Source organism: Eurosta solidaginis, chromosome 5 (assembly GCF_040869045.1).
Source record: "Eurosta solidaginis isolate ZX-2024a chromosome 5, ASM4086904v1, whole genome shotgun sequence".
In the NCBI taxonomy this organism is placed as follows: domain Eukaryota; kingdom Metazoa; phylum Arthropoda; class Insecta; order Diptera; family Tephritidae; genus Eurosta; species Eurosta solidaginis.
The window spans coordinates 261,426,145-261,442,338 of record NC_090323.1 but is presented as its reverse complement, the minus strand read 5'-3'; the positions used below and the strand labels follow the sequence as shown (position 1 = coordinate 261,442,338).

The window sequence follows — 16,194 nt, the reverse complement described above, 5'->3', positions numbered from 1 at the left end:
AAGAAAATCTGAAACGCCTTTCGGAAAAATCAATGCAAAGTTTTGTATAACTTATGTACACTACTTTGTTAGACTGAAATTGATTTGATTAAAATTTAGAGAACTCTACAACAAATTGCATAACATTTTTTTCTCAAACCATAGAAAAAAATATTTAAATGACGAAATGTGATAAAAATTGCCACTGCTGTCTTCATGTTCACTGCACTGAAAGAAAAAGACTGGTAAAATCAACCGAAATACGGATCAATTCAACCGAAATTTCTGTCAATTTTTATCCATCGCAACAAGATGTTAAATCAACTGCGCACAAAGCGTTGATTCGTAATTGACCGTTTTAGTAGTCAAATGAACAAAAAAAGATGTTGCGACAGCTTTGTACGAAAGTACCTATGCTGCGGCATTTGCAAGGAAGATGAGTTTTCACTGAGACCTTTTCATGGCATAAATACACTCGGAGTACTTGCCGAACAGTGCCGAGGGTCGACCCCGCTTAGGAAAATTTTCTTCTAATTGAAAAACCTTATTTCTAAAATTTGAATGTTGCTTTGCTCGGGGTGTGAACCCAGGGTCTTCGGCGTGGCAGGCGGAGCACGCCACCATCACACCACGGCGGCCGCCATATACATACATACGTAAATATGTGCATATATGTAGTACACAGCATACATAAGTACAAAGTCGAGAGCGCAGTGAACGTAAAATTCTCTTTGAAATTTGCTCATGTAGAGACTGTTGATCGCTGTTGAAATGACCAGTGAAATCAGTTGTGTTAACAAAAAATCAGTTAGATTGGTTAGGAATCTGTCAATTTTACAGAATTTTGTTAACTTAAGAGCGACAATTCCTCTTCTGTTGAAATGACTAAACTAATTTGTTCGCTTGACAAAGAACTCGGTCGAATTAACCATAATTTCATCAATTTCACCGAATCTCCGGTAAGTCCCAAATTATTAACTAAATTATAAAATTAAAAATTGTTTGAAATAAATGTTTTCATACATTTAAAGCAATACGAGCAATCCCCGACAAACTCATATAAGTAGACAACATTTGGTCAATTCGTTGTAGTTCTATAAATAGAACAAAAACAACAACAAAATACCAAGTTTCTCTGAAAACCGCCTTACAAACGTGCATAACTTTAACACATAACTACATACGAATTATGTGATGTATGAAAGATAATATATGAGTAAGAAGGCAATTGGGAAAAACTTTACAACAACTAAGGCATAACGTAGCTGAATGCGTTTATAACCATTTCAACTATCGTAGGAGTGCGGGTTCGACTCCCACTCCCGGGAGAAATGGCTTTGAAGAGATTGACAAGGTATAATCGAAACAGATGTCGCCTTGTCCGTCCTGATGTCACGTTGTTTAAATTTTTCCCAAATTATTAAATAAATAACAGAACCGATTTGTTGATTTTACTAGGACCATTTCTTTCAGTGTACTGTATATGCATATACCTACATTAGGGTGGGTCGATTTAAAAATCGCTAATTGCTCTGTGAAAATCGTATTCCAGGGATCAAATTAAGAAACTTTGCCTAAAACGAATTCTGATGTCCTCCCCTTTGGGTCAAACTTTTGGGTAGGGACAATTTCAATTCTACCTGCTGTATCTTGTGGTGGCTTAAAAAAAACAACACAACCAATTTTACGATCTGCAATTGTGTCACAGTGATACCTTCATTTTTTAAAACGGTTGAATAAAAAACCCACACAACTATGTTTACGACATGCAAATGCATCACAGTGATGCCTTGGTTTTAAAAGGGGGTTGTAAAAACGCTAATTTCTAATAACTTTTTTAATTTCTTTTCTATTACTTAGTTAAATTCATTTTTTCATTTACATATGTTCTGACTAAATAAATTTCTAAAGAGAAAAATAAACTCCAAAAAGAAAAAAACATAGGCATTTCAAAGTAGGATTTTTCAAAATATGCCCCTACGACCCAAAGGGGGGACATCAGAATTCGTTTTAGAGGTATGGTTCCTTCGGCAAAGTTTCTTATTACGATCCCTAGAATATGATTTTCATAGAGCAATGGGCGATTTTTTTGCCTCCCCACAAATCGACCCGGCCTAACCTACATATATACATATGTATGTACCTATATATGTACATATTTTGTATACAAATGTTAACATAAATGACAATAACAGCATGGAAAAACATGTGACCAACATACACTTAGAGAAAAATTAAAGTTTTTTGGACACAACCATAGTATCCCCGGACTTCAAAACGGCACCATATTGAAAAAAAACTAGATAAAAGCACAGAGGTCTTACATATAGTGAATACAATTTTAAGTAACTTTAAAAAGCTTTTATGTCTTACTCTCGCTCTCTTACACCGCTTTCTTTCTTTCTCACCCCTTCTTTCCTTTACCAACCTTTGCCACTACCTCTCCTTCTTCCAAGCTCTTTCTAACATGTTATCCCTTCCTTTCCCTCATTTTTCTTCTTCATTCTCCTATCCACTCTCTTAACAACTCCAATTATAAACAGTTTTTTAAATAGAAGAAACCTTCGCCCACTTCTCTTGGTTCACCTTTCATAAGAAAGGTATCTATATATTTAGGTAAAGACTATCGCATTCTATGTCTGAAGGAAATCATATTAGTTCGTGTTGAAGTTGCTTTACTATGCCGAAGCTAGAAAAGCTTACACCCTTAGTATCAGGTATCAGTATAAAAACATACACCTTGCTTATTGAAAGTATATATGCGACCGCTATGAGGTTCAAAATTGAATTCGGAAGTAACCTTGTGGCAGGCGCAACACCGGCCGCCCGGGGTATAACGAAGATAGGGAACGGAACAGACAGCTGATCACTCTGCACGTGGCTTTCACACTTGCATACTGATAATCTTGCGCATTTCTCACTTATTATGTGAGGCCACTGCGTACACTACAGGTTTCCTGCGAACAGCTAGTTGTTATCGTGGAGTTATCTGTTTGTTATCGAACTATAATAGCCGAGTTATCGGGTTGCTATCGACGGGTTTGAGAAGTGTCATCGATTTTATATAAGAGATTTATCTATATCTATTTCATAACACAAAGTTGGCAACACTTCGATAAAAAATCGATATTTTTTCGATGGAAAGTCGATAAATTTTCAATAGAAAATCTATATAATTTCAATAAAAAATCGATAACACGGCGATTGAAGATCGGTTACAACCCGATAACTTTTAAATGACAAAACGATAGCATGCCGATGAAAATCGATAAATTGTCGATGCTAAGTCGATAAATTTTCGACAACAAGCCAATAATAACTCATCCATAAAAAATTGATAACCCCTTTTACAAGCCTATAACAAACCGATAACTCATGGATAAGGCTTATTATTGCTTGTAAGGGCCTATCAAGTGTATTGGAAGAATGACTGAAACCTAAGGTCGACGATCTGATTGGACCCTTTCAGGCTTCAAGAAAATGGTACGAAAATCCAAATCCGATTCGGTTGATGAGATTAAATAAATAAATGTTAAACGGCTTTACAGAACTACTACAGACAGGCTTGTACTTTGTATTTTTGCTTCAAACTTTAAAAACATATTTCATGTTTACGAGTCCAATATTGAAATTATTTCACTGTGTTTGTTGAGTCACATATATTTTCAACACATTCAAAAAGAGCTCTAATCCGCACTTTAATGCCATCACGCTCAATCCAATTATGTTGTCAATAAAGACAAGGTAGTAACTTAGTCGTTAGCGCACGCGCTCTCACCGTTAATCCGTGTCGATTTGTATAACGAAAAGATCGTGCTTTTGACGTCAATATGGAATGCCAAAAATCATAAACAAAACAAACAACAAATAATCCAATTAAACGCTTGCAATTAAAATATCATACATGCACATCATAAGAATTACCTGCGCAAGCGCATATAAAATAACAATAATAACTCCAGCAACTATTTACTTACCAAAGGCGAATAGAATGCTGAACTATCCACGCCAATGCTGGGATAGGGATTTTGTTCATTTGATGGATAGGGTGTGCCATAAACTCCAACACCGGCGGACGCGCCACCGCCGCCTGACATGCGTGAATAGCTTGAGAGCGCCAAGCGTGCCGAATCGTATTGGCACGAGCAAACGGTTTGTCCAGAGACGGGATCTGTCATAATGGGGCGACCGTTTTCACAGCAGGGCGTAGTGCTATCATTCATGGCACTACCAATACTACCAGCCGCGCCAACATCAATACCAATGCCTACATCACCATCACCGCCTACACCACTCACATCTGCATTGAGGCTTAGGCTTAGTCCGATTGCGTTTGCGGTTGAGCTATGTAATATGCTTAAGCTGGATGTGTTTGTTGTATTGTTGTTGTGGTTTGCACTATTAGAAGTTTGCGAAAGTGCACCTCGACTTAGTGGATCAGCAGCTGTATTGCCGCCAGTTGTAGTCGCCGTTGAGCCGCCAGATGGGCTAAGTGATGCATCATTGCCGCTGCCAGAGAGGGGTGAGGGCGCATTACCGTTTACATTACCAATATTGCTGGCGGTCATGCTGCTGGTAATGGCTGCGGCTGCAGCAGCTGCTGCCACTGAGGAAGATTGAGTTGCAACGCCGTTAAGTAACTGCAAGTATACAAGTTAAAAAGGAGTAAGTAAAAATATTGTGTTGTTACAAATGTTGCTGAGGCACAGAGAATGCGTGCAACAAAAGTATTTGAATATTGCAAGCAGGTGATTGTATTTGCTGCTAATCGACGCCTATCTAAACACAATGGCATATAGGAAATAACTGTACTATAGCTGCAACATATCTGACTAACATCAAATCAACACAAATATGTATACATACAAACATATGCACTTTTGTACGAATACTCGCCGTACGCATGCGCAACAACGCACAGGTAGAAAAGTAACATTCACAAAAGAGAATATCATTGTTCCATCGTTACGCGCAGTCGCAGCGGTCAACGCAAGTCAGCCAAGCAGATTAAGACGATAACTCCAAAAGTCAAAATATTTTATTGGCTCGGCGCAATTTGCGATCCGTTCCATCTATTTTCACTTCATTAATTTTCAATTTATCACAGCCAGATTTCAGATAGGACAGCGCGCACTAAACTGGGTATAGAGCGTGTCGCGCGGGGTGTAGAATGAAAGCCAGGCACTTGGCTGCAAAAGCCACAAAATCTGTAGTATCTACCTATTTGGATTGTCGGGTAAGGTCGTGAGTTGGTTAAGTGAAGGCGGCGCTGTCACAACAACAATCACCCGCAAACAAAAAGGGTCGACCATCAAAACTCGAAAAAGCGAGCGATTGCAGAGTGCACGGCGCGCCATAGTCAATAAAGCAATGAAATAAAAAAAACGCTTATAATATGGAATGAGCTAAAACAAAAGGAAAAAATAGGGAGTGAAAACAGAAAAATAAACCACAAGCAACATACATATGTTTGGGGCATGACCAAACACACATACATACATACATGTGCATATATCTATTGAAGTGTAGGTATGCAAATAATGAGCTGGCCGTTAAAGTGACTGGTGGCGCATGCGCGCAGGTAGACTTAGGCTGTCCGTACTCAATAACCGCAACGAATCACTATGGGCTTAGCCAAGGTAAACCAAAGCAGGCTAGCCATAAAAAAGAAATTAAGTTGGAAGAAACTGCAAAGTTAAAAGCAACTCTAAATTGTATTAAGCGGAAAAATTACGGGGCAGAAGTTGAGGTAAAAAATGTAAAAATTTTAAGTAAAGAAATTCAGCCATCAATAGACGTAGTTGATGTACACTGGGTGCGCGGAACTTACCATAACTTTTGAAATATTTAAATATTTTTTCCAGTTTTATAAAATTTGTCACGTATTCCGCCTGAAAATTCAATGACGATCTAGAAGCATTAAAGAAGCGATCTTTGCAGGTTTATTGCAGTTGGTTGGCTCCCATTTACACCAGCTCACTGCGGTTGAGCTAATTTTCCAAATTTTAGTGAAAGTCACTTTTATTTCAATAAAGAAGAAAAGCTCTTATGCGTCTCCTAAAGACTTAGCATATCAGAACGCCTCATGTAAGAGCAGGCCTACGATGACAACTCTACAAACTTATAGAGGGGTCCCTCGGGAACAAGAAATTTATTTTGCTATGTGAAACCGCGCGATGGCTCAGAGAAAGGTGATAAAAGACATGCAAAAGGGAGGGTTCTCCTTGGGCGTGGACTTGAGGGGATGGGCTGCCTTGTGATATGTTATGCCGATGAATCTCCGAATACACCAAGGGACGTTGTACAGGGTTACTTGGGTGTCATGAACAGGTGGTCCGAATAATGCATATAACTTGTCAACCCTGGCAAAAGTGAGCTCGTTTTACTGACGCTGGGTTGAAAGATTATATTCCTGAATCTATACCACCCTTTATTGGGAGAGTACCGCTGGTCTGACAGGGTTGAATACCTTGGAAATAGTATTCATAGAAACCTCTCATGGAAACATAAAATATGGTATAGGGCCAGAAAGGCTTTGGTTACGTTGCTCTACCGTCAATGCGCAATTGGCAAACTCTGGGAGCTCACTTCAAGGTTGGTATATTATCTGTTCGATTCTTTTTTACTGTTTGGCATGGTGGAGAGCTCAAAACTCTTTTTTCATGGTGAAAAGGTTAGAAGCAGTACAAAGAACGGCGATGGTTGGAATAAAGGAAGCCGTTTATACATCACCTACACTGGTATTAAACGCGAATTAAGGCAACTCCATCATTCTGATCGACTTCGACTTCATCTGTGGCAGCACTACTGGGCGCTATTGTTGCTAAATTCATCACACATATTTCCCAAGGGATAAATGGAGTGGAGAATTCTGGTGAGCCTCTTCACAGATGGATCCAGGCTGGACGTATAAGTTGGGGTGGTGTAATATTTTCTATATGGGATGCTTCCTGCCGCTTTAGCTTTTAGGGAATTATACTCAGATAGTCGGGAGGCTATCAAAGCACTAAGCCCTATCACCGTGAGGTCGGGTTCTACGAGTGATTGCTTGACCGCACCTGCAGTGGCATGGCTTCGAAACCGATTTCTAGAGCTGGCTCTGGCCCTGTCTCTGAGTGGGTGAATCAGATGAAGTTTAGTAGGAGTGACTGGGTTCCATGAGATAGGGAGAAGCCTCGCTGCACAAGATACCACAGGGGGAGGAGAGTAACAGCAAACGTTTAGCGAAATTGTAAGGCGTGCAAACTCCATCAATAGCGGTTTCTTGGACAGAGGCCGGCAAGACGGTGCCATCTCACGGCATAATTTGATGTGAGTGACATCCGCAATATCTGTGGCTTATGGGAGTGGTCTTCAGTCCCAAGTGCGGTGACAATATACGCCCCTCCCACCATCTCATCAAGCTTCGAATCGGTGAATATTTCGACGATCACCTGAATACAGTTCAGCTCTCTACTAGCCACTTCTTGGCTTTCTGGAATTTACACAGTGTCGTTCCTAAAGAATATATGACTAGACGTACAGTAGTGAATAAGTATTGAAATTGGGTTAGTAGTATCCAAAATCTTAACTTACCCGAAGTAATGCTAAGCGATACGGGGAACTGCTTGGGTTGGGATGATTGGTTATAGTAAGTAGCCCTTCATAGGCTGAAGGGAGCCCTACACTCGCAGAGTCTCGCAGTGAAACATAAAATATGCCAGTCAGTGTTTTAAACATTTTCTGCTGCCACTAAACCAAAAAGCATAACAATGTTTGCCTTCCCACGTGTTCTATTTATTAAAACACAGGATCTTCTAAGTAAATCGCGCAGCTCTGATTATACTGCTTCCCTCAAGTCAGACATTGGTATCACAATAAGTGGGTCTAAGAACCAGAACGACTCATATCCAACAAAGAGCTAAAACTCCCCTCGCATTCACCCCTCTCATCGAACTGAACTTTTTTCTATAGTTAAGGTGCTTTGTGTTCGAACTCTCTTTGTAATTAGTTCCACATTTGGTGGAATCCTACAAATTTGATGTGATCGACTCTTCTGAATAAAATTCAGGCTCGAATGGATCAGCCAAAAACCTAAGAGAACTCTTTATTGATTACGCCTAAATTATTTCGAGGAAAGTGGACTTCTACTTCATTGTGCAGTTTGCCCTGCATCACGTCCCACTTCACTACGTCGATTCATTAACCGTGGCTGTCACATTTTATTAGCCAGCATTTTGAGGTGCTCCACAGAAACTGCAGAACAAATAGCAAAAAACACAAAAGCACGTCTACAGAAAAAAAGTTTTATAAATATAGCAGGCGATTGAAGAATTAAGCAACAAAATAAGCGAAGTACAAATTTGGCTTCAAACAAGAAGGTTGCTTCCATAAAAAGGGAAAAATAAGCAAAAAACAAGAAACAATACAAAAAAATGAAAATCAGCTAAATGATATGGTTTTAAATAGAAAACAAAAACAGAACACCTAAAAAGTAAGAGGACTTAAGTCTGACTCGAAAACCGTGTACACATAAATTGGCGGTATTGAGAATTGCAAGAGATTTTCATTGCTTTATTTTGCATGATTTTTAGAAGAAAATAAACATTGCCACTTCTTTGTTATTTTATTTATTTTATTTTTTTATTTTTTTTTTTTTCATCTTTTGCAGCCGACATTACCACTATGTCCACCGCTGTTCTCATACATTCCACATCCTTTTTATCAGATGCCAAAGGTTTGCTTGCTGCAAAGTAGAGACATTCAAAGTCGTAGGGATGGCTAGGCATAGCTAAATGGCAGCTGATATTGGATGACAAATTTCGTACGCCATTTGGCATGCATCAGCCTTGAGTGCTTGGAGCCATTAAATGAGGACGTCGATCGACGCCAAAAGCGCCAGCCATGCAAATAAACACCAAGTAGAAAGTCCATATGTACAAGCACTATCTGTATTATAGAGCCTTGTTGTTACCTTGGCGATTTAAGATGATAATTTTCTCATTCGCAACAAAATAACGTTATAACAAAATGTATGCGCATTAGGGTGGGCCAAAAAAAATTGTTTTTTTTTTTTCTTTTTGGTGTGCTGAAAATATTGTCCAGGTTATCCCAAAAGATAGGCTATGAAATATTCAGCTTTTTATTCTAAACACAACTTGCGTATACTTAAGGCAAGTCGGTAGACAGGATATTGCATGGGGTGGTCATAAACATAAAGTGTTGAAATATACGGAATACTCCTTAAGAGTCTTTACATCTAGCCACAACCAGATGGATGTATGCTAAATTGTAGGCAGATTACTTCGCGTTGGAGGCTGCAAAAGTCCACAAGATTGATGGAGCACGCCGCAGTGCGGGGTATTGTCACGTCTGCTGTGGACGATGGTTGTCAACGATGGACAGCGGTTCGACGTGGGACTTTCGGCGTACACAGAAACTGTTGTCATTAGCGGAAAGTGCCGACGAACAATTAGCTTTTTGATGGATCGGGCGCTGCGAAATATACATACGAGAGCATATATTTTCGGATTCTCCAAATATGTAAAAGAATCCTGGTGCCTATCATATACTACGGAGACCTTGTTTGGTGGACGGCACTTCAAAAAAGAACGTACCACAAAAGATTAGAGAGGGAGGTAGGTTAGCAATGCTTGGCATAATGGGAGCCCCGAAAACAGCACCGACTGTGTGCCACTTTGCATATTTTACCTGAAGAATGGGTCGCGAAGAACTTAGCATTAATAAGTGAGATAAGCCTTAATACCTCGGGTAGCTTGATCGCAGACCATACGACCATGGTAGCATAGCATCCTCAAATAATATACGGACAGACTACCTCTTGGCAAAACATCTAAAACTGTGTTAGATTGTAAGCAATTCCTGAAAAGATTCGGCATAGAGAGGAATATACATCCTTATTGGGTCTCTGGGCATGTAGGAATGTATCATTGGTCTCCAAAAATATATTTGCCACTTCGTAAATGCAAAGAGAGCGCAATTCGATGAAATGCAGTCCCCTAGAATATATGGAAATGAAAAAGCAGATGAGTTAGCTTAAAATTGCGCATCGATCTAAGCTTGTACCGAAAACGTTAAAATCAGATTGGGCTAGATTAAAGAAAGTGACAGCCGACCAAGCAGGAAAGACGTGGGTGCAATGTGTCATAGATCATGTACAGGTCTAACAACCTTAGACTAACAAAGTTACTCTTATCATTGAAAAGAGGAAACAGTATGCATATTATGGGTATTCTGATTGGAAAGTGCCTTCTGGTGCCATGCTTTTAAAATAGGCTTGGTCAGCGATACCAGATATAGGAAGCGCAGGTTGGACAAAGAAACGAACGAGTTTTGTACTCATGCCCAGTGCGGGTAAAGCTAGAACTCTAGCTATAAGGAGAGGCACAGCTATCAGATATAGATGCAGCAAGTAGCACAGGTCCTAGAAAGTTTCTAATATTCGTCTAGGGGACGGAGTTATTTTGTAACATATGTCCGTTTATTCGCTGAGCAAACTTCTGATAATACTGTAACGAATTTAGTGCAACTCCCCTTATTTGCAATCTTCTGCTAACGTTCGAGTCACTAAACTGTTGAATAAATAACTCCACTATTCAATAATGCAAAATGGCCTTTATTAAAGTTCTTCACAATATAACACTACTATTGCTCGCCAGATTGCGTCTTATATCCAACTGATTGTCGCGCCTCTACTGTTGCTGCCTTTTATACTCTATGATATCTCGTTCGCACTTTCCAGGCGCTTCCATTTCCAGGATCTACTAGTTGGTTATCCCCTATAAATTTCTCAGCTATAACTACAGATGCACAATTTTTATAGCTTCTCTCACAGCTCATGCGCGTGTGTTTGTGAGTAATACTTGCACAATTATTGCATACTTTCAGGAGTACCTCAGTTATATGCATGTTGTTGTGCGTTGCTTCTCCGCTGCGTGTACGTACATGTGTGTAGACATAATGATTAATTTGGTTATGTGCATACAAGTCACTGCTTAGCATCGGCTTAGAGATGACAGTACCCCTTAATATTGCTAATATTCGTAACAATACTATGGACTTATTTATTATATATGAGATCCTGACGGTCCAGCCAGTTCAACCTTACCTATTCTATTTTAACGTCTAGAGATGCCTAGTTGCGATTTTAGTATTTCTGTACGAATCGTGAAAGAAATCACAAACAATTTGAGGTTGAGTTTTAACCCCGAATAACTTCAGAATAAGTCAATTTAGCAAACAATATTTTTTTGACTTTTTTGCAGACCGTTTTATTTTGTATAAGAAGTTGTATAGCTAGTGATTTGAGTTCAAAAGGTAATAGCTTCGATACACTTTTTATAATAAACACTTTAAAACTCTCTATATGATATGTATTAATATGTGGTGAGGTACCTCTATCAAAAAATCTAAAAAATTTACATGCTATCATTTTAGATGTTAGTAAATAATCACAACAATAAAAACAGCAAGCAGCCACTTTGTAAATGTACACATTAAAGCAAGCAATGAAGAATATTCCTCACACATAACCAGCAGCTTAAAGCAAAGAAATTATCTCACATACACATATGTAGTCATCAGCTAAGAGACGTAGTTCTTACTCACACATACACGCATATAGCTAAATAACCAAATATGCGACACAACTGTTCCATCTTCATGAAGTGTCTAGACCTTAGGGGAAATACAGTTCAGCGATTCGAATGTTAGCAGAAGGTGTATAATTATCAGGAATTTCCCAGAATTCGTTACAATATTTTACTATACCAACATTTGTTTTTTGCTCCACCCTAATGACACAAAAATCCGCATGCGCAGTGAAATCGTATATTTATTTTATAGTAAATTTCGCTTTATGGCCAATTCACTTTTTGTTTGCCCTTTTTTGCCACAACCTTCGTATTAAGTACGCACTCAAAGCGCTCTCTCATTTCAGTTAATGTTCTCAACGCGCGATCGCATTTAACTGATTGCGAATTATTGTCGAATATGTAAAATGTGGCAAAATATGCAAATTGCCCAATGACAAGTGTTGTCGTTTAAATTTAATCACTTCGTTTGTTTGTTTTTGTTTTGCCAGCCTCTTTGTCTGTCTGTTCCTTTGTTTGTTCACCATGGTATTCTTTGTCTTGTTGTTCGTTTATTTGTTGTTTAACTTTATGATTTTCACGCATTTAACAGGTATATCAAATTACTTATGAATGCTGCTTTAGATTGTGAAATGAAAATTTACAAAGTGGGTACGTAAACAATGACATGGCTGATCGCAAAATCACTACCAACAAATTTTAAAGACCAGAAGGGTGTTAACAATGTTTATACGATCGAATATTGAATGCGTTGAATTCTGTTGAATTTTGTATGAAACAAATGTGTAAGCTGAGTATGTAATTGATTGGATATGTTTAAGATTGCGATTACGTTACGTTACGCGGAGCTGGGTCATAGAAGAAAGCTGATGCAAAGTAACATGCTCAGTGTGTGAAGATCCCCATCTATAGCAAAGATGGCCTCAAGAGCTTCGTACAGCGTCGGAAATTTGTTCGACGTTCATCTACATCGCGTGAAAGCGCTTCGGCTGGGAGTCAGCAGAAGAAGAAGTGAATTTCACACACTACCACAAAAATTTTGCATTCGTATTCGAAGCTCTGCTGCACTCAGGAAAAAGCACTTGCCTAAAAAGAGAATGCTAATTTCACACAGAGGCTTAATGAAATTATTAGTCAAGTTTTCTACATTAAAGCGGTAATTGAACTCAATCTTCCATACAAAATACAAATTCTTAATTATCTCATTATTGCTTTATTGAATGCCTAATCGAGTGAAAAATCCAGTCGGGTTTGCTTGGTGCTTCGAACTTTATTGTCAATGTCACAAATGACAATCAAAAATAAATTTTTTTTCAATAATTTACGAAAAATAGAAAAATACGAAAAAATTTTTTATTTATTTTTCGCTGCATTTGCTGCAAAAGATAATATGGCTTTTTCGAAAATAGGCACATATTTGGTTAGGTGTGACATCTATGGATAGTTCCGCATGCATTTTATTTTGATTCTATTTATAGTTAAGAAGGAACGCTGCTTTCCACTTTAACTATTAACGAAAATTTTTGGGGCTGCTGACAGATGTTCGCTTAATGAAGCAAAAGCCCCTGTATGAAAGGGAAACTTAATAATTTGATTAAATAGAATTGTGATTCGATTAAGTTTCTGTGTGAAAACGGAAGAAAACATTTTCTAAACAAATTTTCTTTAAGTTGAGGAAAATTTCAAAATAAGAGTCAAAATTCCTAACCTTTATATATATATAATATATTTCTTCTGTACTAGACCAAATGAAATTTTGTGTGTTTGTTCAAGAGTGTTTGAAGGTGCTTTAAATCCATTATTCGGTCCGTTTTCCTTCTTATCTTTCCGGGAAGTGAACCAGGAGCCGGCCTTTTTTTAAAAATTACTTCTGGCGCAATTTCCTTGAAACTTTGTAAAGGCAAGCTTAAGATTTTTGTCAAATGCGATTGCGATGCATCGCATTAGGGAGAAGGAGGAGAGGAAGATAAGAAGAAAGACGCGAGAGAGAGGAAAGAAAGTGGAGGTAGTAAATATAGATACAACTACTAGAAGAACGAGGGCAGATAAGAAAAAAAATATACAGAAGTAGAGAGAAGAAAGAAAGTGTGAGTGGAAGAAAAAATCTGTAAAGCGAAAGAGGAAAGGTACGGATAAAAGAGAGGGATCAAACATTGAGAGGAGAACAAAACGATACAACAAAGTAAATACATCGCAGAGAGGAATATTGTCATGCTGGAGAACGTATGTGTTCCAAATATGAGCCTAATCGGAGCACATATGCATGTTTTTGAAATATTTCGATCAATGCGCCACCTATCGGAGTTTTTTCTTTATTACACAAAAAATTTCATCGTCATCGTGTTCTGACCTATATTCCAAGTTTGAAGCTTGTGGCTTATCGGGAAGTTACTTAAATTTTAATTACAAAATCCATGCCGGCCGGCATGTCAAGTCAAGCTAAATAAGACCGTTTAAAAATAAAGAAGCAGCGCATCGCAAATTGGAATAAAGGCTCGGTATTAACTTCTCGTAGGTTTATCGAGTCAAAATATTATTATTATTATATAAAGCGAGTAGAATATTTTACAATCAATACACTCGATTTTTAAAGTGACCAAGAAAATCATCTATCAATTTACCACATTACTCATAAGTAAATATTGTAGGTAGCACATTTAGATTCTATCGCAACTAAATGAATATTTTTATAATTTCCGCTCATCACAAAACATAAATTATGCCTCTAAGAATCGCAAATTTGCAGCGTGATAAGCAAACGCTGCACTTAACAAACATTAAGCACAATAACCATAATCATCTGGTAGCTGATATGCCTGCAAAAGCAACCAATATAAACGCCCCAAAAGCCTTTTGCCACATAATCTGCATATGCGAACGTGCAATCAAGCGACCGGGCCACAAAACGCCAACAATAGAAATTCAGCGACGAAATTGTCTGGAGGCGCAGCTTCTGCGTAAAAATAATAATGCAGTCAGAAGAGAATAAACAGCATATTTACATACATACATACATACATACATACATACATACATACGGATAACACATAAAAAGCCATGATTATTATTTGCCCACTACATTTATAGTCAAAACTCAATTTAGAATTAGAGCGATACAAAAAATTCAAATATTTCTTTTATAGCCTGCGGAAAGGGGAGGCCGGCCCATAGTCATTGTCGTGCAGGCAGTGCCGAGATGGGGTTAACTAGCAAAATCTATAATAATGGTAATTTGACGCTATGTCGAACTGCTTTTCAACACCTTCAGATGACTCCATCGAATCTAACGAAAATGGCCAGTCTATTGGATAACCACTATCTAATCACATTCATAATTCGTAGTTAGTGGAGACCATTAAGCACAGGCGCACACACACACATACACACAAAACACAAAAGCGATACTATGCACCCGCACACATGGCAATACTGGCACACGAGCTTACATCCAACACAGTGGTTCATAAAACAAATGGTACAATATTCATATTAAGAACGGGATTAACGTCGAATGCGCTTATTGAATTTTTATGAAAATATTTAAATATGGTGAATCAAATATTTAAGCACAGGCGCCCAAAGCCGATTGTACGCAGGCCGAACATTGTTCGACTTCTAGGCGAAATTCCTTGCTCAAACGCATCTAACATTGTGAACTAGTTTGAAATTAACGTTTGAGAAGAGTTTGGAAGACGAAAAAATAAAATTCCGTTGCATCTTTTAATGCAAACAGTGATCGTGTTACATCTTTCATACCACAATAGCTCCGACATGGTCATCGGACTAATGAGATCTGTCCTTTATATATTCAGCTGATAACGCATTCTCAGTAGATTCATTATTTATTATTGGGCTTATAAATAGTTTTACAGTCTCATAAGTACCGTTTGAGGAAAATTGAATTTTGATTCATAACGCGACGATGAATAGGTATTTTTATACCCAGCTGTACTTGTACACAGGGTATTATAACTTTGATTGGATAACGGTTAGTTGTACAGGTATAAAGGAATCGAGATAGATATAGACTTCCATATATCAAAATCATCAGTATCGAAAAAAAGTTTGATTGAGCCATATCCGTCCGTCCGTCCGTCTGTCTGCCCGTTAACACGATAACTTGAGTAAATATTGAGATATCTTCACCAAATTTGGTGCACGAGCTTATCTAGACCCATAATAGATTGGTATTGAAAATGAGCGAAATCGGATGATAACCACGCCCACTTTTTATATATATAACATTTTGGAAAACACAAAAAACCTGATTATTTAGTAAATAATACACCTAGAATGTTGAACTTTGACATGTGGACTGATATTGAGACTCTTGATAAAAATTTGAAAAAAATGTTTAAAATGGGCGTAGGACCGCGCTATCGTGATAAAATCAATTTTACAAATATTATTAATCTTAAATCAAAAATCGGTGAACCTATCGTAACAAAATTCGGCAGAAGGGTTGCCTTTACTATAAAGAATACTTTGAAGTAAAATTAACGAAATCGGTTAAGGACCACGCTCAGTTTTATATAAAAGATTAAAGGGTCGTAGACGAATAAATTAAACTATATTTTTGCAAAAAAGAGCTTTTTATCATTGGTATTTCATTTCCCAAGTGGAT

General features: G+C 38.0%; 1 protein-coding gene across 1 annotated transcript in view; it reads right to left on the bottom strand.

Annotated features, from left to right (window-relative positions):
• LOC137251737 (homeobox protein caupolican-like) overlaps positions 1 to 16,194 on the bottom strand; it is a 73,236-nt gene that overhangs the window by 26,828 nt on the left and 30,214 nt on the right. The window contains 1 exon segment of the mRNA XM_067786526.1: positions 3,957 to 4,619. Within this exon segment, the coding sequence (XP_067642627.1) occupies positions 3,957 to 4,619 (663 nt within the window).